The 26606-nt window shown below is 42.1% G+C and overlaps 1 protein-coding gene across 2 annotated transcripts in view; it reads right to left on the minus strand.

Annotated features, from left to right (window-relative positions):
• Positions 1–26606, minus strand: part of ADGRA1 (adhesion G protein-coupled receptor A1) — a 738392-nt gene that overhangs the window by 509409 nt on the left and 202377 nt on the right. For both annotated transcript variants that reach the window (XM_066601012.1, XM_066601013.1), the window contains 2 exons: positions 19109–19270; positions 11792–12007 (listed from right to left, as the gene is read on the minus strand). In XM_066601012.1, coding sequence (XP_066457109.1) covers positions 11792–12007; positions 19109–19270 — 378 coding nt within the window. The remainder of the gene's footprint in view (positions 1–11791; positions 12008–19108; positions 19271–26606) is intronic.

A 26606-nucleotide genomic window follows, 5' to 3' on the forward strand; every position in this document is an offset into this window, starting at 1 on the left:
CACAGTGAAGACGTCATCAAGAAGCAGATTAAATTTGGCACAACAGTGACATTACCAAGAACTGGATGTCCCTCAAGAATTGATGGAAAGACCAAGAAAAAATTGGCTTGGAAGGCTACCCAGAGGTCGACAGCAACATTAAGGCCACTCTCACACATGCAGTCAGAAAATGCAGCTCGAAATAACATTTTGAGCGGTGTTTTTGTATGCATCACAGCGTTTGATGGCGCTTTTTAACGCACCCCATAATTGTGATGGGTAATGAGGGGTGTTTAAAAGCACTAAAGTGTGCAAAAACAGAATAGACAGCGCTCAAAAATTGAGCGTTCACAGGCTACATTGAAATTAATAGAGACGTTGCACCGCGATTAGCATGGCACTCAGGACGCTGCGCTAATCGCGATTAAAAAGTGTGAGAGCGGCCTAGACGAGCTGCAGGAGTTTCTGGGAAGTCCTAGTTGTGTAGAACATGTGACAACCATCTCTTGTATTCTTCATATGTTTGAGTTGTGGGGTGGGGGGGGAAGATGGAAGCCTTCTCTAACAAAGAAAAACATCCAAGGCCGGCTATGTTTTGCCAAAACCCACATCAAGTCTGTCAGAAGTCTGTGGAAGAACGTGTTATGGTCTGAGGAGACCGAGGGGGAACTTTTTGGACATAAATCCAAGAGGTATGTTTAATGCAAAGCCAACACTGCGCATCACCAAAAGAAGACCATCCCCGCAGGGAAGATGGTGGAGGCAGCAATATGCTTTGAGGCTGTTTTTCAGCTGCTGGAATTGGGACTTTAGTCAAGGTGGAGGGAAGTTTGAACAGTTCCAAATATCCGTCTGTTTTGGCACAAAACCTTAAAAGATGAAGAGGAATTTCACCTTTTATGGTAACAATGAGCCAAAGCATACCTCCAATTCAACAAAAGAAGATCGAAGTTCTGGAATGGCCCAGGCAGAGCCCAGACCGGAATCTCATTGAAGATCTGTGGGCTGATCTGAAGAAGGCGCTACACAAGTTGCCCTCGAAATCTGACAGATTTGGAGAGGGCAAAGCTTGTCAGGTCAAGATCTGCCCTGCTGATAGACACCTACCGAAAAAGACTGAATGCTGTCAAAGGGTACATCAACAAAGTATTAGTTTAGGGTGTACATATTTATACAACTTCATTATTTTCATTTTTTTCTTACATTTTTCCACCCTTAAAGCTTTCAGTTTGTTTTTCAGTGGCATTGTACAGAAAACGGGTCACATTAAGGGTGGAAATAAGTCTGAAATGATTCATCTTTGTGGGATTTTTTAACATGACAAAAACCTGGCATTTTAACAGGGGTGTGAGGACTTTTTATATCCACTGTATCTGTTTTGACAATCTTGGCATAGAAACAGCTGCTTCGCTGTCTGCTTGTCCTTAATGAACTGTATAGACGAGATGCGGCTACAGTTTTATTTGTTTCTAGAATGAAGCTTGTGACCAACCTTTAGAAACAGAAAACTGACGGCAGAGAATGCCCCCTGATCCATCTAGGCTGGCTTTATATTATTCTGTTTCTTTTAGGACGGATCTAAGATTATCCCAGGCAGCCTAAATTAATTTATCCTTGATTTTCCAACCACTTTTGCGGTAGTTTAGTTCTAGAGATGAGCGAGTATACTCACTAAGGCACATTACTCGAGCGAGTAGTGCCTTAGCCGAGTATCTCCCGGCTCGTCTCTAAAGATTCGGGGGCCGACGCGGGTGACAGGTGAGTTACGGCGGGGAGCGAGATCTCCCCTCCGTTCCTTCCCGCTCTCCTGCGCCGCTCCCCGCCCGCTGCCGGCCCCCGAATCTTTAGAGATGAATGGGAGATACTCGGCTAAGGCACTACTCGCTCGAGTAATGTGCCTTAGCGAGTATACTCGCTCATCTCTATTTAGTTCCAAGCATCTACTACAATTTCAGTAAGAAAATATGCCCTGACATTGCATCCGATCTTCCCCCAGCTGACCTCAGATTGTGTCCATAGAACCCTCAACCATAACTCAGTCAAAAAGCAATGGCCCACATTTATAACGGTTGCTGCGGCTATTTGTTGGCGTACTTCGAGCCCAAATTGTGGCACAATGGCTTAGATTAGAAATATGCCAGTATTTTGGTGCTAACTGCCAGAGAACTATCTTACACAATTTGAACCATATTTATCATGTGTTTTTAGGCAAATTCAGACACTTTTTAGTATTTTTGAGCAATTATTGAAATATTCGGGTCTGGAGTGCCCAACCTGATTTTCAAAAAATAATCATAAATCAGGACGGCCCAATTCTGAATTCCATTCAAGTCAATGAGAGTAAAAATTGGGTTGACTAACTTAGGGGTGCATGTGTGCATTTTGCAGTGCTTCTTCTATGACTTAGTGGTTAGCACTGCTACATATCAGTGCTGAGGTCCTAGGTTCATATTCCATGCACTTTGAAAAACTCCATCTAGATGTTGCCTTTGGACAGTTTTGAAACTAGAACTCCAGTACTGCAAGGCAACAGCGCTAACAACTGAGCCACCACATCTATAATTTCTGCTTTGGAAGAGGACAAGTACAGAAAGAATAAACACAAAGAGAACATAAATACATCATCCAGATGTTGACTTTGGACAGAGTTGAACCTACAACTCCTGCACTGCAAGGCAGCAGTGCTAACAACTGAGCCACTAAGGTGAGAGTTTAACCTAGGACCCCAGCACTGAAAGGTAACAGTGCTGAGCCACGTTCATTGAAACACATACACTCTCTCTTTAAGGGCTCAGTCACACGAGTGTTTATACGCGCGCCTGTCAGTTACGTTTGCGATCTGCATCTATATAGACCCAATGCTTTTCAATGGGAGCGGTCACATGTGCGAATTTTACATGTGCACAAACGCATGTGGCGAAAATTGTAGGACACAACGATTCGCAGAACGCATGTAACTGCATTCTGCGGCAAATTGCTGTGTTCTGTGCATGTGAAACCCCTGGATGCTGTCACAGCTGTGGCAGAGCAAAACGATGTTCCCCCATTGAATTTAATGGAGCCGGCAATAGAGCTGGCTCCATTGAAAGCAATGGGCTGCGGGAAATAGTTGTACTGGTCACCCGTTGCAACTTGGCTGACTCGGGCAACACTATTTCCCTAACCATCCCTCCCGCCGCAAATCGACAGACTTGGGAGGCCGACCACTCACCCAACTTGCCTCCGGTCTCTGTCCTCCCGACCCCGAGGCCGGCTAGCCATCACCTGGCTAACCACTCCCACCGTCATTCAGGGCTCCGCCCTGAAAACCCAAGAGGCGACAGCCCACGTACTACCAAATCAAAAGGGGAAGGTAGCTATGCAGCCCCTGCCTTCCCCCTCTGTCCTTCTACGCGGACTCCAAGGACCCCTCCCCTGCTGCCATGACGAAAGACTCACTCACAGTACCTGCCCCCCCCCCCATTTTTATTTTTTTATTTTATTTTCAGGGAGGGCTGGTGGGACTCTTCTTAGCTCCTGTGACTTCTTGCTTCCTTCCTCTCACTGCTGCACTGTCCCTCCCCCTGCTGCTTTGTGCTGTTTTCTCTCTCCTCACTCCTGGCACCCCCTCCTTTCTCTCCCAGCATTCCTTTCTTTAATTAACCCCCTCCTCCCCGTTAACCCTATCATGCTGCATTTCTCCTATCAGCCCTACGGGCCTTCGGCTCCGGCAGTCCTTTTGAAAACATATACGTTAAAAGGATAGCTCTACGTTTCTATACGTCTGTTCTCGTTTTTACGCTAAATTTTCTTTTTTACTATAAACTCTTTTTTCTTAATAAAGTTTTATAACTGAACACTTTTTTTTTCCCTTTAAGACATTTACTAACACAAAGAGGATACATTTAAAGTATATACTTCCATTGACTATTATGTAAAAAATGTACACTTTCCATACTTTCTATTGGGCAGAACTATGTGGTAGGCTCACGAAAAAGTACACAAACGAAAAAAGCCAGATTTTGCATTTTTGAACTACGCTTCACTCTTCGCTTAATATGTCAAGCAATATGTTTTATGACCTTTTTCTTATTTTAAAACATATATGTCTGATGGATGTTAAAATCACAATGTGAACAGCTCCTAAGGAAGCTATTGGTCCCTGCCTAAAACTAATAAGAATTCCCGGCTCACCATTAACTTTGGACTATAAGATGCATAAATCTTGAAGCAAAATTTGGATTAATTGAAATTTTCCCTTTCATCTAATAAAATTCTATTCTACTGCTATCACCAATTTGAAAGGATTTGTACAGTATTAGAAAAACATTGTTGCTTTCCTCCAGAAATAGTGACTCTTATTACTGCAGGTTATTTCTGGCATTGTAGTGCCTCTCTTTTAAAATGAATGGGGCTGAGATGCAATATCACACATGGCCCACATACAAGTATGGAACAGCTTTGTTCCTCTAACCCTCTAAAACCTTCTCAACACGCCAAATAAAAAATATCAAATACATAAAACAGTGTAAATATCATCATGATATTTTCTTCTGATCAATAGAGTTCCTGGAAATCTAACCCGGTTTTCTAGCACTAGGATGAGAAACATGAACAGTCTATTGTATTCTCAACAGAATAAGGTACAGTCTTAAGAAATCGTTGACCTGTAAGATACTCACTGGGTTCTGTTTATCCTACAACTCCCCAAAGTACAGAAGTTTCTACTTGAACTGACACCAAAATTAGAAGTTTGTGAGAGGATACCATACGGCTCTTCCGCATTAATGTTTTATACCAGATGCCATTGACGTCACTAGAACATTTCTCCTGCACTAGTCTTATTCCTCAGACTCCAAAGAACGCTGGAGTGCCATCATAGATAGTTTAGATCTCTTACTGCCGGATGCAATAAGAGGGGCTCTACTGCCATACAATATGGTGATGACATGACCTGAATGGCTCATACATAATGCTAAATACAAACTTCATTCTTCACATGGATTTTCAGTACTTAGAGAAGATAATATACAGGGCATTTCAAAAGCACCCATGAAGGAGGAAGGGATTTGTTATTTGTATAGTGCCAACTTATTCCGCAGCGCTTCTAGGTAATTTATTTATTAACCCCCCACCAAGCTGGGTACTCATTTTACTGACCTCGGAAGAATGGAAGGCTGAGTCAACCTTAAGCTGGCTACCTGAACCACATAGGGATGGAACTTTAAACCTTCAGGTCGTGAGTGAGAGCTTAGGACTGCATACTGCTGCCTTAACACTCTGCGCTACAAGAGGCCCCCAATCTTTCCCTACAGGACTATATGTCAATCTGCTCAGCTCCTCCTGCTCTAAACAATGGTGTCTTCAGATCAGACCACATTTTCAATGTGACAGATGCCTTTAAAACCTTTATGCTCTAATAATAATGAGGTGACTTTGCTGACTAAGTCCCAGTCTATACAGCAAAGCTGAAAATTGAACTACAGAGAAAAAGAAATGTCAGCTTATTGGGTGTGATCCAATTTTGCATACAAGCAAGGGGGAAACCTGCTAGATTATGTCATCAACATGATGGTCATTTTGAATGCTGCCATCTTGGATTCAACTCTACTTTTTCCAGTAGGCAGGTGTCTGATATATCAAACTGGCAGAGAATTTCACCTGAAAAACTATGGTGCCCTTCATTTTAATATAACTTTAATAATTCTCATGTTAACACAGTGATGTTTCTTTTTTACAAACAATGCGAATTATGGCGTTATCTCAAGCAGAACATGTTGTTAGGTGAGCAAAGCACATGTATCATCGATGGAGATTTCAATCAACATCACCCAACCTTCTTTCCAAATTCAGAGAAATAGGTTTTGTTGCTGATAAACCAAAATCTGGACAGTAGTTGCTGATGCTTCATCAATTATGGTTTTTATTCATCAAGATTTTGGTTTATCAGTGACAGAACCTGATTTTTTAAAATTTGGAAATATGTTTTTGCAACTAGCCTATGGGCAATGGGAGATCTGGTTTGGTGGTGTTGATTAAAAACCGCGATGATGATACATCTGCTTCATTCATCTTACATAAGTATGATCAACCTGTACTAGCTTGTGATAACACCATCATTCACATTGCCTGTAATGAAGAAAAATCAATGTGTTAACATGAGATCAAATCAAGTTATGTTGAAATGAAGCACACCATTGTTTTTCTGATGAAATTATCTGCCAGTTTGATATATCACACACTTACCTTCCCATTGGAAAAAATAGAGTTGAATCCAAGATGGCAGCATTCAAAATGGCCGTCATGTTGGTGACATGTTTACCCCTGGCAGCTTGATCACCATCTGCCAAACCGTTTTCATTATATAAAGTGTTTTCAGGCTTTTGAGAAACCCTGTACACTGTATGAAGCAGATGTAAGCTTATTAGATGCGACAAGACAAAAACTCAGCTCTCTTCTATCTATATTAATATTCTGTCTTGCAAAACGCCATGAAGCACTGAAGGACCCCTGGCTCCTTGAAGATGTTTGCTTTTACTACTATAAACTTGTTAATTTGTGTATTTTCGTTGGCACAGGTACGATCACAATCTGGATGAAGCCTCCTGGCTTGACATTTGTAGGAGTGGAGTGGAACATTTGTCAAGCTCGTCAGAAATGATGCTAGACTTCATTAGCTACTGACTCATTCTAATTATAGCTTGTGCATGCTAAAGTAGGGAATGTGGAGAATGGAAAATCAAAAAGTTTTGCTTCACATAGAAGAAATAACTGATACGAAAGGAAGAACTTCATAAAAACAGTGGAGTGATTCGGGTCAGGGGTGTAGCTGAAAACTCCATAGGAATAGTAGACTTTGGTCCAGGGCTGATTTTTCACGTATTGTTTGAATTAAATTTTGTAAGAATTAACCTATGTGTGTAGTACCATATTTTATGCGTGGAGACCAGAGGACCTGGAGAGAGACCCACATAGATATGGGAAGATCACACAAACCTTGTGTGGATGTTGTCCTTGGCCAAATAAAAAGCCAGGATTAGAGATGAGTGAGCACGCTCGGATAAGGCAGTTACTGGAGCGGGCGTCGCTCTTCTCGAGTAACTGCATTCTCATCCGAGCAGGTTCGGGGGGCGGTGGGGGGCAGGGAGTAGCGGAGGGGAGAGTAAGAGACATCTCTCTCTCTCTCTCTCCCCCCCCCCCCCCGCTTCCCCCTGCCCCGAGCCTGCTCGGACGAGAATGCAGTTACTCGAGAAGAGCGACGCTCGCTCGAGTAACTGCCTTATCCGAGTGTGCTCGCTCATCTCTAGCCAGGATGCTAGGGCTGCAAAGCAACAGTGCTGACTATTCAGCCAAGGTATAGCCCTGTAGGTGACAAAAGCACAGCAAACATAATTTTGGCAGGCCAAGGAAAAAAAATACTGCCATAAAACCACTGCATCGGTAAAATCGCCAAATAGTGTCTGGTCCTTTAGGATTGAAACACCCTGGTCTTTAAGGGGTTTGAACAGTTGACGTTCTAGAAGCAACGTTGTACAGTAACCAGACAACCCCTTTAACATAGCTGAGTTCTTGCCAGTGTTAACACATGAATTATGCTCCAGGCAACCCAATGGTCATAAAGTAATACATATAGTCTGTTGAACAGGAAGTAGTAGAACAGTATATATGTAATATGTTGTATTATTCAGCTGGTGCGGTTGCGGCTACGGTAGAAAATACAGTTTTTCTTCTGTTTCACTGCAGGGTATGTTTGAAGAATGTTGACAACTATGATCTATACAGATACTGAACCAGCAGAACCTGCCAAAAGATGTACAGAAGCCATGCAATCTGAGAGCTAGGAGGAAAAAAGAATACAGATCACAGCTCTGGATACATTTCACATAACTCATGCCTGGCATAAGAGTATTATAACGCAGCTGCAATGTGCTAGCAAATATCTGGAGACAAATCTGCAAAATGGGCGTGCAGCGTACTTTACAGCTCAAGTTCTACTTTAAATTAAATTACAAGCTGCAGGCAAAGAGCAATACATGGTCTGAATGGAGTTCTATCATGGGCCCATTGTTATCAGAAGAGGAACGGCACAAAAAAAACGTTCACTTAGAATCCGCTTAGAATTATGGGAAGCTGGGGGATAGGAAGTAAGAAATCGGAAAAGCATTCACATTCAATTTTAAGTATGACAACTACACATAACCACAGGGCTTGTGGAAGTTCAGATGGAAATACTTAAGGATCTATCAGCTCTCCTGACATATCTGTTTTAGTAAATGCTTGCATTCTCGGTAAAATAACAATTCTGGAGCATCTTTTCTTATAACTCTACATTTTGTCATTCCTCTGTTATTCTTCATAGAAGTTTTTGAGCAAATTGACAACTGGGCGTTACCACTTCCATTGTCGAGGCGGTGTGTCCTTATATTTTTACCTCTGATTGGCTAGTGTGAGATTGTAAGGACACACCCCCAAGTGGCAACATCCAATTGACAAATTATTAACAAGGAGGAATAATAGAGGAACGGCACAACACAGAGTTCTAAGAAAAAATGCTGACGAATTGCTATTTTTTAAAGTATTTTCTGAACTTTGACAAGACAGCTTTGGATATCTGTATCGAAAGCACAAAGTTATCAGTTCATACACATGGGTAGTACGGAATTGATGCCCATTAGAGATGAGCGAGCATACTCGCTAAGGGCAATTGCTCGAGCGAGCATTGCCCATAGCGAGTACCTGCCCGCTCGAGAGAAAAGGTTCGGCTGCCGGCGCGGGTGACAGGGGAGTTGCGACAGTGTGCAGGGGGAGCGGGGGTGGGGAGAGAGGGAGAGAGAGATCTCCCCTCCGTTCCTCCCCGCTCTCCCCCGCCGCTCCCTGCCCGCCCCCGGCAGCCGAACCTTTTCTCTCGAGCGGGCAGGTACTCGCTAAAGGCAATGCTCGCTCGAGTAATTGCCCTTAGCAAGTATGTTCGCTCATCACTAATGCCCATATAACTCATTTAGTGCCAAGCATAAGATTGCATCTTATTCTAATAGTTCTTGAAAGTCATTCCAAAGAAAGGCTTTATTAAAGACCTCCCTGATCTCTCAGGACATTTCCAATATGGTAGTTGAAAGTAAATGTGTGGTTTATACATGGAGCAGTTGTATGTTCAAATACAATGACTATAAATCTGCAGTTGACCCCAAAAAGTAGAGTGCGCACTAATGATATAAGATTAGTTGGCTGACCAAGTTTAGCATTCACAGTAGTTAACAGTGAAATTCTCGACTCCTTTAACTAAACATACTGCCCGGGTGAAAAAATATTAAACTGTATTCTCACCGCTCTCGACTCTCCTTATGTCCTCTGCTGGCAGCAGTTGATCTCACTGACATAGCTTGCAGGCTGCAGCAGCCTGTTTATGGGATGTCACAGGCTTCAGCAGCCAATGACAGAGCTCAAAGATTGATTGCTGAGTTCTGTCATTGGCTGTAGCAGCTTGTTTATACGGACATAATGGGATGCTGCAAGCTGTAAATAATACATCAAACAAGAAGACCTGGAGCCACCGGTGGTGGACTTGCAAGGAGAGGGGAGAGGTGACTATAATATTTTTTTGTTTACATGGATAGACTGCTTTCAAATAATAAAATAAGTTGGACAACTCTTTTAAAGATTGTCACAAGTAAATGCATGACTGTGGAGTAAAGGCCCATTTACATAGAATGAAGATTGCTCAAAAATCGCTAAAAAGTGATTGTTTGAGTGATCATCGTTGCGTCTAAACGCACACGGCCATCATGCACTTTTCGTGCACTGCTAGCTGATCATTAAATTCAGGCCAACCTAAAATCATCATTCGGCCTTAACAGGAGTTCTTAGCAGGTAGTGCTGAAAGCATTGTTTTCTGTATGAGAACAAAGGATCTGAATGTAGATAAGAGCCCTCGGGCTATTAACTGCTTTCACCCAAAGGCTTTATTTGCACACTAAATAGCTATTAAGTAGCTGAGTAGCTACTTAATAGTTTATGGAAAATGATCGGTCAAAGCTGTCACTCGAACTGTCGTTTGAGCGCTCTTTGAGCGATCATCACTCCATGTAAATGGGTCTTAAGAATTGCTTGATGAGACCCTCTATCATTCTCACTCTATAGTTAAGGTCTCTTGATATTCTCACTATCCACTGCCGCATGTAAAAACAAAGACTGGTGTGATCGTGACTGCTAGTGACCATTCATATTGTCCACCTTGTAAGGGTGTTCACAAGGTGGATTTCTCTATGTGGATTCCACCTCTAAAGACCACAGAAGAAATCCACCACTGAGCTGTGGATTTCCGCCGTAGCTATATAAATGTATGGTCATAGATCCATATGTGGCTTTAGTCCTTTTAAATGGGTAAATTCGTGAACATAATTCCTGACGTGGATTTGGCATGGATACAGTATAGAACCTGTGTCAAGAAGTGAGAGCAGTGTGGATTTCCATTAAAAGTAATGGTTTCCAAGTCAAATCTGTGATAAACATTCACAGTGTCAACACAGTTTTAAGCACAGGGTGGGATTATTATGGCAGAGTAAATGCAGAGAGTGAATGACTGAGTGGAAAACACTTGGATTATCAATGAGTTGCTAAGAAATGAATTGAAGAAACTAATTGGCAATTGTTTTGTCTTATGTATCAAGCAATCTATAGAGAACATTTGCACAATTCTGATAATTTGTTACTAGAACTAAATTTGTTTAGAATAATGTTCTCCCTGGATAATAACCTTCTCTTCAGTGTTAAGCAAGCCAAACGGATAAAACCCTGTTTTGGCTAGATCTTTGCTAAAACTTTGGTTCTACCCGAAACAAGGTTCTACTGGTTCGGTTTGCTCAACCCTAGTCATGGGCACTGATGTATAACCAGAGAACCAAAAGCCTTGTATAAGACTCTCAAAGTGTTATCCGGGAAGTTTGCGGCACTTAGACATTGTTATACAGCAGCTTTAGGGGTTTTAGTGAACTTCTGGTTTGGTTCTAAATAATTCGGAACAAACGAAATTTTTTGTAAAAGTTCAGCGAACTGACCAAACCGGACTTTTGCAAAAGTTTGCTCCTGTTAGATGATAACATAATTAGAATTCAATCAGTTAGTCTCCACCAGTTCCTAGAAGAAATATTCATGAACGTCGTTGATATAACACAACCTTCTTGCAGTCACTGGAGATTCCAATAACTAGTAAACATTAATATAGCATTACTAGGAGTTTTTGTATGCGTCTTAAGGTTTCATTCACATACTAGCAGCTTTGCTTGTGGCCCAATTGATCCGATTGTATTTGTATGGTCCTCCTGTCCTGCAATATCATAAGGACCTTTTTCATTTTAGATCAATTTCATCAGAAGAAGATGGTTTACTCGAATAGTATGAAAAAATGTTTTGGAATAAAGCAGTCAAGTACTTCATGTATGTTACTCATTCAATTGTAACCCAAAGCCTAAGCGTCGTCGTAGGTTTGCGAGTAGTTGCAATTGATAGATACTTTACTACAGAATGGATGACCAGCTATCATGCTCGAATTGCTCTACAAATCAAAATCAAAAGGAGGTAGATCAAAGAGTAAGGTTAAGATCAAAGAAAAGGCATTTGTTGATTGACAATTATTGTGGGATGATCAAGGTGCTACTAGAAGCCATTAGTGAGTCTCAGGGGTACATTGTTGAAATGAGGTTTCTCTTCAAATTATTGATATTTTGATTTTCATATAAAAGCAATTTAATATTCGGTGACTTGATGCCATTCTCATCACTGTTTCCGGTTATACATCAACATGATTGAATATAATCTGCGTTTAATGCACACTTACTTTTGCTGAGAAGTTTACCAACGAGCCGTTCAGACTGCCAGACGTACATTTTAAAATTAAATTCTGGTTCTGAATATTCTCTGAATCTACGTCCTCATTACCATGGATCAATGATCTCTCCGAATGTGCAGATGTTCTCTGGTAGGCAACGCAAGTCATGCCAATAAAGCTTGCTGGTTTGATTAGGACGGCCTCCAGTGCGATATTAAGGGAAACCTGTCAAAACACATTGAGCTGGTCAATTGCCAAAGCATTTAAGAAATCAACACACAAAAATTACCTTATTTAGGGAAGCAACATGGACATCTGGTGCCGCGAAAACTGTTTCAGGGCGGCCAAACAAATACTTTACCTGACTAATTACCTTTGCTTCAAATTAATAAAGAACACACTATTCTCAAGTATCATTCCAAATGACAAAACTCTATCTATTAATCCATTTCATGTCTGATGCCAAATTCAAATATGCAGTAGACCATTTTTGGCTGTTTTTATTTTTGTTTTAACCACAATCGTTAAAAAGGACACATCCATCAAGTTCAACCAGTAAGATGGTACAGATGAAATGAAGAGGACGTAAGTTTCAGAACTTGGTTTATTGGGCAAAATGGCTCATAAGGCATGAACTAATCTGCCCAAAAAGGGAATACTTTTTACCTGAACTCAAAGGGGTGATCAGACTGCGTCACCATGCATGCTTGGATTCTATACATTGACAAAAGTATGAATTCTATTTTGTTTCACTAAATCACCAAGGTCTTTCTAGAAGCTATCACTACTTCTGCGTAAACCAATTCCGGAGGTGACTATTTAAAGCTCTTACAATAAAGAATCCTTGTCATTTCTGGGGATTGAACCTTTTTCTCTCTAGTTAGATAGTTTGCCCTCTTATCTTTTGAAAATACTTTACATAGAAAATGTTGTAGTTTTAGCTTAGCTAGATATTATTGCTTCTTAGTCCAGGACCAGTAAGGTTGATGTTATGGCTTGCCGGCCGCTTATGAGGATCAAGACCTGAGTGACATCATGGCATCAGCCCCAGCGACATGATCCTTATGCCGGCGTATGCTCACTGTCTGTTACGTTTATGCTGAGCATTTACATATCATGTCAGCAGGAATGCAAGGCAATGTTCACATGGGAAATAAACACCGGTAGGTCCCACGTAAAATACAAAAACCACCACCAAACACAACCAAGGGGGAAAAAAGGGAAATCCAACAGCCTGAAGAGGAAAAAAGTAGGACGATTACCCCGATAAGGTCAGCACTACGTCCCGAACATGGGCCATCTACACTGACCCTAAGTAAAATCAGGAAATGTCAATAGGCAGGTAGAATAACTATAGACAGTATGGGCAATGACAGAAACAACTCCAATATACAAGTAAATAAACCAATTATTTAACTAAATCAGGATGGCAATGCCAAGGGAAATATGAACTAGACCAACGTCACTACAACAGATGAACGTAACAGAACATAACAGAATAAGTGACCTGCATCTCAGTGACTATTCTGGAGTGTTTGAACATCAATTTCCCAGTCCAGTTGTGGTTTATTACTCTTTAGGTGTGATCAAATTACCACTGTCAGGAGGATAACAAAACAAAAATGTTACCACAGATTTTTGTCACCATCTAGGGAAACTGAGGGTCGCCCCAGGTTCCTAAGGTGACCATCAGAGTCCTCATCAGGGTTAGTACTCTGCTGGTTGGTAGGGTCTGCACTTATCTGAGTATTTAAGGATAGTTTTCCATATTCCCTGTTTGTCTTTCCTTTTTACATTGTAGTTTTATCTGCATTTATATTGTGTGTATACTCATCCTTTTAAGATGCAACCAATACATCCCCTGAAAATCATCGTTGGTCTGCAACTTCATCGTTCTATGTAAACAGGCCCTTGTTCATCTATGCCTGTTTACTGTGTGTGGAGGCAGGTGGCCCGAAACAATCCCTAGGGTGCTCTACCTTCAGTCACTGAGCGATGATCCTCCTGTGTAAAAGCACAGATGTGATCATCGCTGGGACAGCTGGCAGACGTCCCGTGTCAAAGGGGCTAAAAGAATGGTAACTTATATCTGTCATACAGACACACTATGGCATTGATAGAGGAACCCTGGAGATAATGTTCATTCCAGAACTGGTGCTATGGGATTCTTGTTTCAACACTGACACCTAAACGCCCATAACTCAAGTTTGGAAGCACTTTGTGCTACTATACAACCTTTACTGGGCTATTATTCTCAGTGGAGTTGTTGTACGGTGGAGTAAATCAGAGCTGAAACGGAAGGGTAGCCATTTTGATTTTCCTATTGGACTTCAGCCTCATTTAATTTCCCTATTATTAATAGGAGTAGAGATCAAGCATCTATTTTGTTACAATATAAGATGGTGTAGCAGTTTCAGGCACTAGGTTGGAGCCTCAGAGCTTAGTCACACAGGCGCATTGGCGCCCGTACACGGGCGCCAATGCGCCCATGTGACTGAGCCCTTACTGCAGGAAGAAGACGGCCGCACTTCAGGACGGACGACTCTCCGCAGCGTCAAAGAAAGAAAACATGACCAACAATGAAGCCGGTCAAATGTTCTTTCTTCTGGCGCTGCAGAGAGACGTCCCTCCTGAAGTGCGGCAGTCTTCTTCCTGCAGTAACACAGGTGCTGATGCGCCCGTGTGACTAAGCCCTCAGTTGTAGCAGCCGCAGGTCTGGAGAGTAGTCAGGGAAGTGCCAGGGGTCAGCAACGGGAAGTCTGGTGCCGCAGTACAAATGAAAGAGGTGGGTAGCATTGTCCGAACGGAAGCCAGAGGTCGGTAACAGGAGGTCTTGTGTTGCGGTACAAATTGAGAAGGTGGGTAGCATTGTTAGAAGGGAAGCCAGAGGTCGGTATCAGGAGGTCTCAGTGTAGATAGTAGATGAATAGGCAGCAGTGATCTTGATCAAATGGCTTGTGGAGCACATTAATCCCACAATGCATGAAAGGACAGAGCCAGGTTAATAAAGAGGGCTTAGTCAGGAGCAGAGCTAGAACACAGAGACAGGAACTAGGTGAGCAGGATCATGAAACACTATACTAGAGTATGCAGCAGAACTTGTCCAAAGACCTGGATGGCTCAACAGGGAGAGCTGCTGACTGGAGCTCAGGAGGTTGTAGGTTTGAGCCCTGACACATGGTTGCTGTATGTAGTATCTGGATTTTAATTATAGCCACTAGTCCATAACACAGTGTGAACAATTTCAAAGTGAAATGTCCAGTTGTTACAACTAATGTAGGACACAGATAGTTTGCTATTTATTTTTTCAAACTGATGGCTTGTTTTGCTTATCATAGACCAGACAAACCTGGAAACAAGTTCATTTGAAAGTTTTGAATCTACATTTAGGACTTTTCAAGTGTAATCAAACTTTTTACAAACTTATGTCAGACGTTTTGATTGGTTGGTTTACGGTTGCTGAGACCCCATCAATTGCTCAGGTGATAGCTATGAGCATTCAACTGTCATTGTAAGCATTGTGCACAGACTCCATCAATTTTCTATGTAGCCCGTACTCAACTCTAAACAGAAATGGACACAGCTGAACAACACCACTCAGATGAACAATTTATGTTAGTGATTGATGTGACTCTTAGCAGCCAGACCCCCCCTGACCAAAACTTCTGGCATGTCACTATGACATGTCAGAAGCTTGTAAAAAGTTTAGTTACCCTTTAACCCTTTCCAATCCACTGTCTGACCTCTGAAGACATTATGATTTAAGGCTGTACAGCTCCGATGTTGGAAGACGTCCGTCGGGGTTCTCTTACTGTATATTGCCAGCCTCTCTGCTGTCGGAGCCTATCCAATGTGTCACCAATGTGTCACCTCATGCAGTTCTGGCTTTAGCCAGCAGATAGCGCTGTTGTATAACGGCAGAAAAAGAGTAAGATTGGAAAGGGTTAAGAATAGAGATGAGTGAACGTACTTGGTAAGGCCGATTTCGCAATCGAGCACCGCGATTTTCGAGTACTTCACTACTCGAGTGAAAAGTACTCGGGGGTGCTGTGGGTGAGCGGGGGGTTGCAGAGGGGAGTGGGGGGAGAGGGAGAGAGAGAGAGCTCCCACCTGTTCCATGCTGCTACCCCCCGCTCCACCACGCCACGCCCCGCCCCCCGGCGACCCCCGAATCTTTTCACCCGAGTAGTGAAGTACTCGGAAATCGTGGTGCTTGATTGCGAAATCGGCCTTACCGAGTACGTTCGCTCATCTCTAGTTAAGAACCCTAAAGCCCCATTCACTAAGAGTTTCTTGGACATAAATTCTAACATAGATTTCATGCCAAAATCTGTATTGAAATCCACATAATTTTGCCCTGTTTGATTGGAATCCCTGCCATTGCTCATATGAAACGGATTTTTCAAGGCCTGGATTTGAAAATCCACATCATGGCAAAAAGTGACATTGCAATTCTTGACACAGTTTCCATGCGTCATCTATGTTGGCTTGTCATATGTGTATTTGCTCTGTTGAATAGGGCTAAATCCATGTGAGGATCCAACTGCAGAATTCTAAAGCTCAACCTTGGATTATTGTGGAAAATCAGCATATGAAAGCTCAGACATGGATCTAGCACCTTTATTGCCGTGTGAACGTGTCCTAAAGGAGGCATTCTTCCTATGTTGAGTGTGAAAAAGAAAATAATTATTTAATATACTGTATGAATCATTGGGTGTATGCAAGAAAGGAAAGGTTAATGCAAACCAGAAGGTTAAGGAGACTCCAATGGCCAGGAATGAGAAGTCAACACTTATATATTGAATGCAACGGCTTTCTGAGGGACTAATCAATGCCAGCAGCTCACAGTTCCAGGCTTTTCATTTTCTCACCGAAGAGATGAAGTTGAAAATACTGCTAAGTATATCCTCTGCTTGGCTACCTCTGCCCTGTTTTATCATAATCAAAACCATACACGCAAATGGCTCTCTGTAGTATTATGATGTGAAAACACTTTAGAGGCACGTTACATACCATTATAGCCCAATTACCAGGTTAATTGATAGCAAGCATCAGTTAAATGACTTTGTTGAAAGTTGAGGTCAGCCAAGTTATTGTTGAAGCTGGGAAATATCTATAGTATGATGTGTAATATACTGTACAGCGGGACTTTCAGCTTTTCTTATCAATTTGCATTAGATGAATGCTATCCTATGACCGCATTGTTGCATGAGCAAATGTTTGAGGATATCTGGACATCACATCCATATGTGTATGTTAGGCATCTTTTTCCAGAGTCGTAACTTGAGCCTCCTAGACCACAATTCAAAAGATAAAGCTAGTTTCCCTTATTTGCTGCTATAGCAGTCTTTGTTCTTCTTGGAAGGTTCTCACCAGGATTTTAATACATGGTTATCTAATTCATTATAACCTATTCTTAGGATAGGTCATCAATAGTTGATGCCTGGGGACTCACCGCTTGGGATCGCTGTGATCAAGTGATCATGCTGCCAACTGTCTTTGCAGCAGGGATAGATGCCGTCTTCTGGGTTAGAGGCAGAAGCATCATAGAGGGCTTCACTCTCACTGAAATCAATGGTAGCTGAAGCCTCCTATTACACTTCTGGCTTAGACACCAGAGTTGGACGCGGAAGTGTAATATGAGACAGCGCTCATTGATTTCATGGAGGGAGTGAAGCCCTCTATGACACTTTCCCCTTCGACCCCGATGATGCTGTCCAGCCCCAATGCACTGACAGAGGGCCGGATGATCAACTGATCAATGGGGATCCCAAGCGATAGGTACTCGGCAATCAACTATTGATAACTTATCCTGAGGATAGGTCATCAATAATATTTCCCCAGAAAACCCCTTTACAAACGGATCATTAACAGGGTTGCCCTATACACAGGCTAGGGAATCATTAAGTGTCTGATTGGTGAGGTTCTGACGTCCTGCCAATCATGTGAATGGTGGTTCAATGCATCCCATATGAATGAAGTGGTGACCAAGCATGTGTGCTGACACTCTATTTATCTCAATGGGAATGTCCAATCAATGGGGATGCCTTGATGAGTACAGTTCTCAGCTATTTACAGCAGTCCTATAGAGATGAATGGAGTCCATACTTAGCTGCCATTCCATTCATATGGAGAACATGTGGCCCTCATTCTCAGAATTGGTGGGGTTCCAAGAGGTCACATCTCCATCAATCATACACTTATTCCCAATCCTGTGGACAGAAGATATTAATTCTTGCAACAAACCCTTTAGGGTGTATTACCATAAGCGACTTCCCGAAGGAAATTTAGTCCGATTCCAAGATGGACAGAACTTGCATGGGAAAAGAACTCATTCATTTTAATGGGTTCATTCATATGAGCGACATTTCTCTTGGACCGATAATCTGAGTTTGATAAATCGCTATATGTCCTATTTTTGTCTAATTCTCAGACAAGACTAGCGCATGTGTTGTGAGGTGTTCCGTACTTTGGACAGCATTCAGACGGTGCTTCCGCGTGCTATCTGATGCAAGCTGCACCTGAGAATATAGGGTGCAACTTCCTATCAGTCTTGTGAATACGGCTTTAGTGATGTTTGGAATTGATGTTAGACAATAATTTCTGACTTGTGGTTGGCATTCCAGCTCAGTTGTCTGATGGGGTTGAAATCAGAGCTGTCTAGTACTTCCACATCAAACTAAGCAAACCATTGCGTGATAGAGGAAAAATAGTGGAAATCATGTGCACATAAACAACTTGTCAATGGAAAAGGTCAGAGAAGGATGTCAAGAATCTTTCTAACGAACAAGCAGTGCACAATCAAGCCATTTTGCAGCCAAGTGCAATGCTGGTGCTCCAACTACCGTATCTAAATGCACAACTCATAGTTGCTTAACTTGGACGGGCTATAATAGCTCCAATTCCATCACCATTGCTATCTAAGAGAAACAGAAAGATGAGACCCCAGAGGGCAAAAGAGACCGAAATTGTATCACTGAGCAGTGGAAAAACATCTAATGGTCAAATGAATCCAGATTTCTGGGGTACCATGCTGATGGGAGGGTCAGAATTTGGCACACGCAGCATGAAATGACAATGTCAATAGTTCTGGCGGGTGAAGATATGTTGTAAGGATTAGTGATTGTTTTCGAGGCCCACTCTGGGTCCTCTGATACCTGTGGATGTACACCATGATGAATTGTTGCAGTTGGGTAAGCCAAAGGAAGTCCAATGCACTACTAGATAGGTGTCTCAAAAAAAAAAAGGTCTATTCAGCGTATATCAACCTGCCCAGCTTCTTCTGCTCTATTATATGTAGCCTACAGATCAGACACCAACGCTTACCTTTGACAAGACTTGTGTGTTACTGTCCAACGAAAGGCCGGATATCTGTTCCACACAGCGCACTATTCTGGTGCAGGCTTTAGCTTCATTTTGTGCCATCCACAAGGTGTGGTCTTTTACTGACATGATATTACTTGCAATTTCTAGTATAATACCCCCAAGCTGTAAGAAAAAAGATTCATGTAATATATGTATATATAGCAAATAGTGGGAGAGATCTAAATGACTAGTGTTTTATTATCTACTCTAGATACAACCATACATGGATACAAAGTTTAATAGTCAGCATTTCATAACCTACTGTATTTTATAATGAAAGTACTTAATTGTCAAAATTCATATTAGCTCTATGTAATAGTAATGGAAGAGCAAGCAAATATGGTCATCTATGGAACATGAGGTTCTATTCTTCATCAGTGACGCTCAAGTAGCTTAACCCCGCTACAATTTAGAACAAGATTTGATCATCCTGTAGGAAAGGGACATTACAGTTTTGGATGATTTACTCCAAATGGCTGTAGCTCTGATTCTGTAAATGCTACTGGCATGCTTTTAGTGTAATTTTAAAGCAATGGTTCTTACAGAACTGGAGCTACAGCCATTTGAAATGGGGTCAGAAAACCGAATTTACAGCTGCTACTTTTCAGTTAGTGTGCAGAGCAGAGAAGAAAGGGGGACAAACAGGCAGCAGAAAAAAAAATGCATTTTCCCATCTCTCACCATCACAGAGGCATGGAGACATGGAGTTTTCTTCATGCATTCCCACCCCATTCCCACCCCACCCTCCCAATCAATCAGAGAACATATTTGCTCTCTTGTTGACACATATGGGGATCTTTTTTTCCCAGAAAAGAAGTGAAAGGATGAGGACTTGCTCATCGTATCACTCCTCTACACCTTTTAACCAAGCAGATGTTGCAGACATTGCTGACCACGTCATCTAAACGTGAAAATGTAAAACTTTTTTTTAGCCTTTGGGGCGAGCACCCACTGGCGTTTTTTTACCTGCGTTTTGCGTTTTTCCTGCACAGGCATAGAGATAACATGTGTTCCTGTCCACTGGCGTTTTTTTTGTGTTGCGTTTGCGTTTTTAACATAGGAACTGTCAGTTGCATATGTGTCCTTATTTTTCTCCCAATGCACCCATGAAAGTCAATGGAAATTAATGGAAAAGCCGCGAAAACGCCGCGAAAAACGCCGCGAAAAACGCGCGGAAAAATCGCGGGAAACGCATGCGCCAGTGGGTGGGCGCCCTTATACAAGGTTTTAAATATAAAAAAAAAAATAGAACAAAAAAACTACACATAATTAGTACTGTCACATCCACAACAATCCACACTTTACAATATTACATTTATCCAGCACAGTAAGCTCTGTTGCAAACAAAAATAAGGCAAAATAGCTGTTTTCTGTTCATTTTGCTTCCTCAAAACAGGAATAAAAATCATCAAAAAGTCATACATACTTCAGAATGATACCAATTAAAACTAATACTTGTCCTGCAAGAAACAAGCCATCTCCCTAAACAAAAAATAAAAATGCTCAGGTCTAGGAATGTAGCGCCACGAAAAAGTATTTTTGTAAAAACAAAAATTTTATATTGTGCAAAAGTAGTAAAACATAATAAAACTATGAATTAGGTGTTGTCATAATGTTAATGACTAGAGATGAGCGAACCTACTCGGCCACGCCCCTTTTTCGCCCGAGCGCCACGATTTTCGAGTACTTCCGTACTCGGGCGAAAAGGATTCGGGGGGAAAAGATTTACTTGCTCTTAAGGATAAAATTAGTTATGTCTGGAGTTGAGCGAACATACTCTGCCGAACTTGATGCTCGTTCGAGTATTAGCGTACTCGATGGTGCTTGTTACTCGAACGAGCATCACGCCATGTTCGACCCCGCCCCAGTTTTTTGCTCCTCCCCGCTGTGATGTACCTGTTTTGTTCCCTCCCCGCCGTGACGCAGCGCCTGTCAATGGCTAATTTTTTGAGAGAGAAAGAGAGAGAAAGAGAGAAAGAGAGAGAGAGAGAGAGAGAGAGAGACTTTAAAAAAAAAGCTTGGCACCCGGCGTCCCACATACATAAATGCTCGAGTCTCCCATTGTAGTCAATGGTGTTCGTTACTCGAGTAGAGCTCTCGAATTTTACGAAAAGCTCGACTCGAATAACGAGGACCCGAGCATTTGGGTTCTCGCTCATCTCTAGTTATATCACTAAGGGGTTAAAATGCAATTAAGACAACTGAGTTTTGTGCCAAATATATCTACATGAGACAAATTCAAAATTCACAATAAAAGTGACATTTTTGGGAGTGTTTTTCCAAATTTAATGTAACTGTTCTGGGGATTAAAAAGAAATATATGGCATCTTTACAGTATATCGCTCCTGCAACATTATGGATTCTTGTAAATCCCCTTGATAAGCTGTTGTCATCTATACGACATTGTGTTATTTTCTTCTCCGGTAGCAATCTGAATCCCAGAAGAGCAGATGTCAGCTGATATCAACATCACAATATCTACTACTATGGTGAAATCCCTGTAGCCCTGACCCTTGCACCTAATCGTCTTGTGTTCTTGATTGTCTGCTATGTGCAAAGAGAAAGTTTCAAGAGTTCAACTTTATGGGAAATGTTCAATCATTTACAATTTTGAAGGTCGAGAGGTGAGATCATACGGAAACTCAGTGAAAATGTTTTAGGTGATTGATAAATGTCTTCTAAAATATTGACAAGTTTTGGATGGTGATATAGGCTTAAACTCTAAATCTATACAAATAGTAAGTGAGCGATAAAATAGTATGTCGAATGAATTGGTGCATGTATTCTCCTGAGGAAGGGGACCTATGAGTCCTTGAAACACGTCTGTCGGAGCACAACCAGCGCTGAGGCACAAGTGTGGGTCCGGTGTGATGTCACAGTGTCATCGCCAGACTACATGATGCTTCTGTCAGTGCATGCGCATTATCATTGGGCGCTCAGATAACAGCATCTCTTCTCAGGTCTGGCGCTGATGGAATGGCTGGACTGTCTGATCACCTCAGGCAGCCTACCAGCACCCACATTTAGCTATTTAAACTGACTTCTTGTTTCAAAGTGTGCAGGTTATACTCTTGTGTATCTGGTCCTAGTCAGTTGTGGAAGATGGTTTCTGCATTGCATTTCTGGGTACTTTACTATCATGAGTTTATTGGTGTCAATTTGCACTGAATTTTGCCCTTGCTCCCCTGTCCCTATCCCCTTGTCGCCTTGTATCTTTCAGCCAGGTTTATTTTTATTATCAGTTCGATTCCCTCTTTTAGTGTTGTCCCTGTTGTCCCTTCAAATATTTTTACCATTTATGGACTTGCAGGGTTTTCCCTAAGTTCCTGATGGGGTGGTCACCCTTATCAGGGCGGGTTCTTTGCTTTAAGGCTGGTCACCCTTGTCATGGCGGGTTCTTTGCTTTAAGGCAGGTCCCTTCAAAGTCAGATAATGGACAGTTCCTTTACCCCTGGTTTTATGTCTAAACCCCCTTTTGTTTCCACTTTACCCTACCCAACTCTATGCTCCACCTCTGTAAATAGGTTATCCTCCAGACGGTTTCCTTATCTGGTGTAGTCAAATGTGGCATTGAGTGTCATCTGTATCAATAAAACGGTGGATTACTTTACCCCTTGTGGAATAATTGAAGGCTTTGTTTAGCTACAGGGGTGCGGGGAAGTATTCAGTGAACAGATACATGCAAGTATAACCTGCCTCAGGTACTGTACTCATCCTATCAATATGGATTGCAGTGAGTGCACTGCACCATTTGTGTAGGAAAGTTAGGGACCCACTCCTGGCTCAGGGCCCACCAGTATACCTGTTTTCCTGTGGGCCAGTCCGAGCCTGAGTTTGATACTTATCAGACACAATTTTGAGATTTCTCCCTGCTCACTTTCTCTATGCTCTGCTAATACTCCCATGATGCATCAGCACAATATCACATGACAAGCTAGAGCTAGTACCATCTGTGCCTGCTAGGAGAGCACTGCCATTACCTTTTCACCTTCTATATTCACCTAAATAAACTACAGACCATAATCATACAGTCAGGAGGATGAGCTGTGATCTCCTTCGTTATAACTGTGTGACAGGAACGTCTAATTATTACAAGTAACTGTGATAGAAGTCCCCACCATGAAGAGCTTGTGTGGTAGAGTCCATGTAATATCATCACACAGAAGTTATGCTGACTGAGAAACTGACTTCTAGAGAGAACATAAAGTCAAGTAATTTGCAGGTGGTCACAATGAGATCACATTACTCACCTGAAGAGAAAGACTTCAGGTAGAAAGGAATAACTAACCAAGGTGATACTAGCTGACTTATATATACTGGGGGACTAGTTACATAATGAATGACACAGAAATCACTGGAGTGGCCTTATAAATCATTGCTAATCTCCTACTGCTGAGAAAGAAAACAACTGAATCCTTCGGTATATGATAGATTCTTGTTGCAAATAGCTCCTATCCTAAGTCTGTACATCTGACTTGCTTTCATAGGCTGCTTTTCTACCCCTTACCATTATTCTGAATAAAGTGCCGTATTACTTACTCCAAATGTGCTGGACCTGTTTTTTTTTTTTTGGGGGGGGGGGGGTCTATTTTTCTATTCTTTTCCATGTTTTTTTGCTGAATGGCGCTTACTATTTTCAGAACCCTAGCCCCCAGCAATTCTGTAATGCATTTCCATTAGAATTTGCATTGAGAAAGCATCATTATTTTAGAAATACAGACATTTTAATAAATGCATGAAGCTTTTATTCATGACTAATGAAATAGCGGGAATTGTATTTGAAAAGATGTCATCTGTAGACGTGTATTTGATATAAAAAGGGAATATTTTAACAGAAATGGTGAGCATTAACAACTGATAAGAGAAAATCTAGCTGGGAGCCAGGCTGGACCGGGACTGCCGCATTAATTAACACATAAATTCCCACATCTAATAAAACTAGTGCAGAGGAGAGAAATAATGTGAGGAATGTAACTCCCAGTATATCCATTCAGTATTGTTGGCTCGCAGTACTCTCTGCTCTTCAGTAATGATGTCTGGTTCGAAATGAAAGTGGTTCTTTAAACAGGCATCTAGAATGTGCCAATACCAACAGCGCTAAAACTCTTTCAAAATCCCATGTACTTTAGGTGGAACCAATGTGACATATGGTGCTTCGAGGGCGCTGTTGCAAATTTTTTGCATGCCTTTTTTTTTAGTTACCCCAGTGCCTGTCATAAAAATGATTCTGGGGGAGTATTTCTTCTTGTGTAGAGCACCATGAGTGGATAGGGAGTCTTATAAGCCATGCAATGCTCCCTGGGAAAAAGCTATGCAATTGAGCAATGGAATAATGCCTCCACAGTGCCACCTGGTATGAGGTATTGTAGTTACCCTATGGGTCAATAGCCAACCTTTCAATAGGCCTTGCAACATGACTAGAGATGCAAGCCAATGCAGAATAACCATGTGCATCATCTGTTTCGGTGTTCTTGACCATGAAGGGTTATGGTTGGCTTGGTGATACATCATCAATATGAGTCTAGGGAGAAATGTTTCTTTTTATGGAGAGCATCACAAGGTTGTGGGGCACTGATGAGGGCAAGAACTCTGAAACAGCTGTCCTTATAGGAGTATTCTGCCAGTTAACTTCCAAATTTGACCACCACTGGATTGAAGTAATGAGTGTGAAGAAGCTGCTTCCAGCCAATCAGCATTACAGAGAATGCGCCCGATTATTCTGATTGGCTGACTGACACAGAAGGTCATGATACTCTTCCGGAAGCTCTATGGTGCAGAGCTCTTAGTAACCACTAAGCCTTTCTCTCTCTCACACTTTCTGGATTTTCTTCCCAGTACATTTCGTAAAGCTGTCCAGATCATCTTACAATAAGCGGCTGTCATACCGCCAGCAGAGTAATTGCCTGTAAAGGCAATTTCTTTAGTAAATTAAATGCTAAATAACAAAGCAAGCTTATAGATTTGACACTGGGGGATTTGGAAACTCATGAATAAGTATAATATAATATATTTAAATCTATCGCAGGTAAACATGAAGGGCGCACCTCAGTGAGCGTTCAGGAGAAATCAGGATTTTTTTAACGAAAAACTTTCTATTGCCGCTAGGGGACCTCGATGATTATAGTTTAATAGGATCTTATGAAGCCCTACTAGCTGTCTCCCTGGGGACCATGTATTGTGCTGTAAGATCTTGCTAAGTGACAGACAACCCTAGGGTTCTTTCTAAGGGTCCCTTTATATGGGACAACTGTTGGGGGTGTTAGTGCCCAACAATAGTCCCAGGGATAATTGCTCTTTCCACAGAAGTGATCATCGCTCAGCGAATGGAAGCAGATCGGGCCTGAGATCGCTTCGCCCACCCGCCTCCATTAACAATAAAAAGTCCCATCGTTATATAATTTTTTTGCCTGCAGAAACTGAACAACAAATGACTTATTGTTTGTCAATCAGTCACTGCCAACATTTACATCGAGCAATTATTGTTCCCCTAGTCTTGATGATATCATCGAGAAATCCAGTGATCTAATCAACAGATGAAGCCCTGGTCATTTTTTATTGTGATGATCAAAGATTCAAATGTCCAAGATTGGGGATTCTTCTGGTTTCTGTCATTAGAGCAGTAGATTGACTGTGATAAACCCTTTCCAATCCACTGTCTGACGTCTGAAGACATTCTGATTGAAGGCTTTACAACTCCGATGTCGGGCAGGATATTCTTACTGTATAGACCTGGCCACTCTGTTGTCGGGGGCCTCTCCAGCATGTCCCATACCGCAGTACTGGCTCTAGCCAGCAGATGGTGCTATTGTATAATGGCAGAAAGAGAAAGCCCCCTAGGAAACCCTGAATCCAAAATTGTATTGCAAAGGGTTAAAGAGTTGAGCATCGGTTCCAGGACTGCATGGCACATTGGTCCTGGACTTATTGTACAGTGCTCTAGAAACACTACACCATAATGTCCATTATAAAATGGTAAACAGATACAGAAGTGGAGTGAAGCCAGCTATTGCACTTCTGGCCCTGACCACCAATGTGGATGGCACTGCACTGACACTGGGCCAGAGGATCAGCTGATTGGCGGGGATCACTAGTGGTGGACACCCACTAGTTAACTAGGATCTGGGATAGGTGTTCAATAGTAAGTGCTTGGAATACCCCTTGAGGTAATGTCAGTAGAGGCTTAAGGTCCTTTTACATGGCTTGATTATTTGACCTGAATTAGAGATGAGCGAACCTACTCGTTTCGGGCGTTTTTGCACTGGAGCACCGCTTTTTCCGAGTAACTGACTACTCGGACGAAACGTTTCGGGGGGTGCCGGGGGGCGGCGTGGTGGAGTGGGGGGTAGCAGTGGGGAACAGGGGGGAGCTCTCTCTCCCCCCACTCCCCTCTGCAACCCCCCGCTCACCCCCGGCGCCCCCCGAATCTTTTCGTCCGAGTAGTCAGTTACTCGGAAAAAGC

This window comes from Eleutherodactylus coqui, chromosome 4 (genome assembly GCF_035609145.1).
Source record: "Eleutherodactylus coqui strain aEleCoq1 chromosome 4, aEleCoq1.hap1, whole genome shotgun sequence".
Lineage (NCBI taxonomy): Eukaryota > Metazoa > Chordata > Amphibia > Anura > Eleutherodactylidae > Eleutherodactylus > Eleutherodactylus coqui.